The 3,654-nt window shown below is 24.8% G+C and overlaps 1 protein-coding gene across 1 annotated transcript in view; it reads right to left on the reverse strand.

Moving 5' to 3' along the window:
- Positions 1-3,654, reverse strand: part of LOC108576662 — a 27,454-nt gene that overhangs the window by 2,222 nt on the left and 21,578 nt on the right. Inside the window, exon 11 of the mRNA XM_017939703.1 lies at positions 829-1,160. Coding sequence (XP_017795192.1) covers positions 829-1,160 — 332 coding nt within the window. The remainder of the gene's footprint in view (positions 1-828; positions 1,161-3,654) is intronic.

Here is a 3,654-nt window from a genome sequence, read left to right on the forward strand (position 1 = left end):
TTCCTTATTATTTTTTTCACCAGCATATACAGGGTTATAAAAGAAAAGGGTTCATAACTTCTAGGGTAGACAGTACTCGTTAAATGATAAAAGAAGTCCTAATGAACATGGGTCGAAAATTAATGTTTTCGAAGTTATAAACAATTGCTTGTTTCAGTTAAAGCGACTGACTTTCTCGAGAGTAGCTTCGAGAGCTACTGTTCACTGATCACGAAGATGTGTAACTAACACTTTTTGCAACGCGACGTTTCATAACAAATAATCCATTGTTTCCATATGGTACGATAATTTGTAAAAGTAGACTGTTAGTTATCTAATACCGTTTTATTTATCTAATACCACAAGTATTTTTCGCAATAAAAAAGTTTCACATAATTTACTATTTTATAAAAAACTAAAAATTTAATTATATCGTGTAAGCAGAAAGTTATTTTACAATCATATTTGTTTATGTTTCAAGAGCAACTTTTATAGTAAATTAAACATATTTAGTTACGTAAATGAAAATTACAAAAACTTACTTTTGTATAAGAAAAAACAATTCATCAATGTAACAATTATAATAATACTTATTCATAAAACATTATTTAAAGTTAGAAAAGAAACACTAAAATACATTTCAACATACATACAAAATTTAAAATGCATTAATATATTTCATATGATTACATGTTAAATTAATAAATATCAATTCTAATTTATAGTTTTGCATATCTTTAAATAAGATTCATAAAAAAATATTTTTTTGAAAGAGGTAATTTCATTACAACTTCTCATTTTGGTTAAAATACTATCCTTATAAGTTTCCATCTAATCCTATCACTTTACCTGTTGAGGGGGCTGTTTCATAAGTGGTACTTTTTGTTCAACAATATTTAAGCCTTCACACAATTTTTGATCCACAGCGGTAATTTGTCCTTCAAATTTTTTTGCCAAAGGTGCAGTAAGAGGGATAGCTGTTGCTGTTGCATATTGAAGTCCAGTTTCAGCTTGTGTCAATGCCCAATTAATTAGATGATGTGAATCTTTTAAATAAGAGTATGTAGATCCTGTTTTTTCAATGGTTGAATGAATAACAGGAATATTCTTTACACGATTGATCACTTCCAGGTGAGGTATGTTGTCCCCAGTTGGGACATCTTTGGTATCTGCCATTTTTTCTGAAAAATAAAATGAAATATTAATAACAATCCATTAAATTTTGTGTGTGTATTGTTTAAATATGGACAAGAAATAACTGTACAAGTGCAGATTAAAACAATTCAATAACATAAAATAAATAACATGTAAAAAATTTTTGCAACTACAATTATAAAATTACATTTTTATTTAAGTTTATGGTTTATTTTTTGTTACATTCTGGCTTTTAGTAGCCTTAAATATATTAACATTACACATAAGTATATATGTATGCTTAAAGTTAGAACTTTGTCACATGATTTTGTTTTAATTATTAGCAAATAAATAAACAGTTCTATTTATTTGGTCAGTATTTTTTTAATTAATGGTAAGTGTATTTTAAAATAAATAGCCAGTAAAACTGAATATCAAATCACATTTTGTCGGTACAATTTTGTTTATTTGGACAGTATTAATTTGTTTTCTGGACAATAAAATTTATAGGTTAGGTTAGGTTAGGATATTTTATTATATACACTGACCATCTATTTAAAATACTGACAAATTATTGTTTACTAATATTTTAATGAAAATACTAACAGTTTTTGTATTAATCGATGTAATACTGACCACTTATATTACATACTGATGTTTTATTTTAAATACTGACCATTTATTTTAAATATTGATTAAAATTTTTTTTAAATACTGACCCAATAAAGAACAGCCATAAATAAGTACTATTTTGTTGCACAAAATTTGCCTACATCTGTGCTTCATTATGTTTCACCCTATGTATTTTTACATACATGTACATAATTAACAGATGAATAAATATTGCTTTTAATTTAAAAGCAATCATAATAATACAATATGAAAAAGAAATTCTGTAACTATGAAAAAAGTTTAAAAAATGTAATATTTGCAAGATATGTGAACTGTATGTTATACAACTGGTAGATCAAGTACAAAAAAAAATAGACATAAATGAACTACATAAAACAAAATTATTTTACAATACTTAATTATCAGAAGATGGCAGGATTCAATGGTAATTTATGATTCAGTAGTTGAGAATAAAACAATCCATTCGTATAATATATGTATGAATGTATGTCCAATATACAAGTGTAAAGACTGATGATTCATGATTTTCAAGTTCATAATATGAACGCAAAATATGGAAATATACGAATTGTATGACTTAAAATTAGCAATATACCATGCATTATGTACTTCAACATTTATTAATATATCTACTATATGTACAAATAATCTAAAAAATGACAGATGTCATGGATGTGTTCTGTTCTTTCCTTCATTCCTATGTACATATATATTATATTTGCTTTTCAATTTGTGTAATGCATGCGTGACTTTTATCAAAATGTGACATTTTTGAATTTAAAATCTTAAAAAGATTAAAATTGAATAATAAACTGCTAAAGAGAAAAGATCTATTTTAAAATGTTTCTAATTGATAGAATATAGATTCTATCAGAACATTAAAAGTCAAAGCAAATCAAGTCAAAATCAAAGCAAGCATAAATTCAATTATTGTTAACACTACAGAAGAAAATATAACATGTATAAAATATAACAATGAGAATCTTAATACTAATTTTAGTTATATAATTGATAGTTTTATCAATAGTTTCCTATATAATGACAGATTTGAAACTTTTATATATTTTTTAAACAAAATTTTGAATACTTGACACAAAATTTTTAGATTACCTTCGTCATATTTTAGAAAGTATTAAGTTAATTATCAATTTTCACTAAAAAAATGTTCAATCCATACTACTACAATATACTACTAAATCATACAGGTTGATAAAAATAATATCTTGTAAATCAATCATAATAACATTAATATCGTAATAAATGATAAGCAATCAGATAAAAGAAATAACGTGTAAAAATGATACACAAGGAAATAATAAAAATATAATAATAATGTTATTTAAGATATTTTTAAATAAATACATATGTAATATAAAAAAAAATATTATAATTAAATATTAATGAATTTCCTTTATATTGATATTTTATAGTTACAAATTAATATATAATTGCCATAATATACATACATACATATAAATCCTTTAGTGCATAAATGTTTTCAATAAATATTTGTAAAAATATTGTGTATATTACTTACTAGTCGACGCGGCTCATGCAACAGTTACGGAAATATAGCAATAGTGTCACGCTGTATTTAAACTAACAACGTATATGAAAGAACTGGTAACACTGATAATACAACTATACACTGAGTCTTAAATGGCAGAAAATAATCATAGGTGGGGGCAGATATTCTGCAGGACCGTAGAAAGTATGTTTGTACTTTGATCATGTTTCCTACATTCTGCACAAATGTAGTGCAAAAAAGACGCCATAATAAGGAATGATATGCTATCTTTATTACGCAGGAAACGGCATTTAACAAAATTGAAATATGCATTAGATTAATTTTATTAAATGTTTCCAAATAATTTTAGTATAGAACCTTTGATGTTTTCTTGCTATAAA

Source organism: Habropoda laboriosa, unplaced genomic scaffold (assembly GCF_001263275.1).
Source record: "Habropoda laboriosa isolate 0110345459 unplaced genomic scaffold, ASM126327v1 scaffold472, whole genome shotgun sequence".
Lineage (NCBI taxonomy): Eukaryota > Metazoa > Arthropoda > Insecta > Hymenoptera > Apidae > Habropoda > Habropoda laboriosa.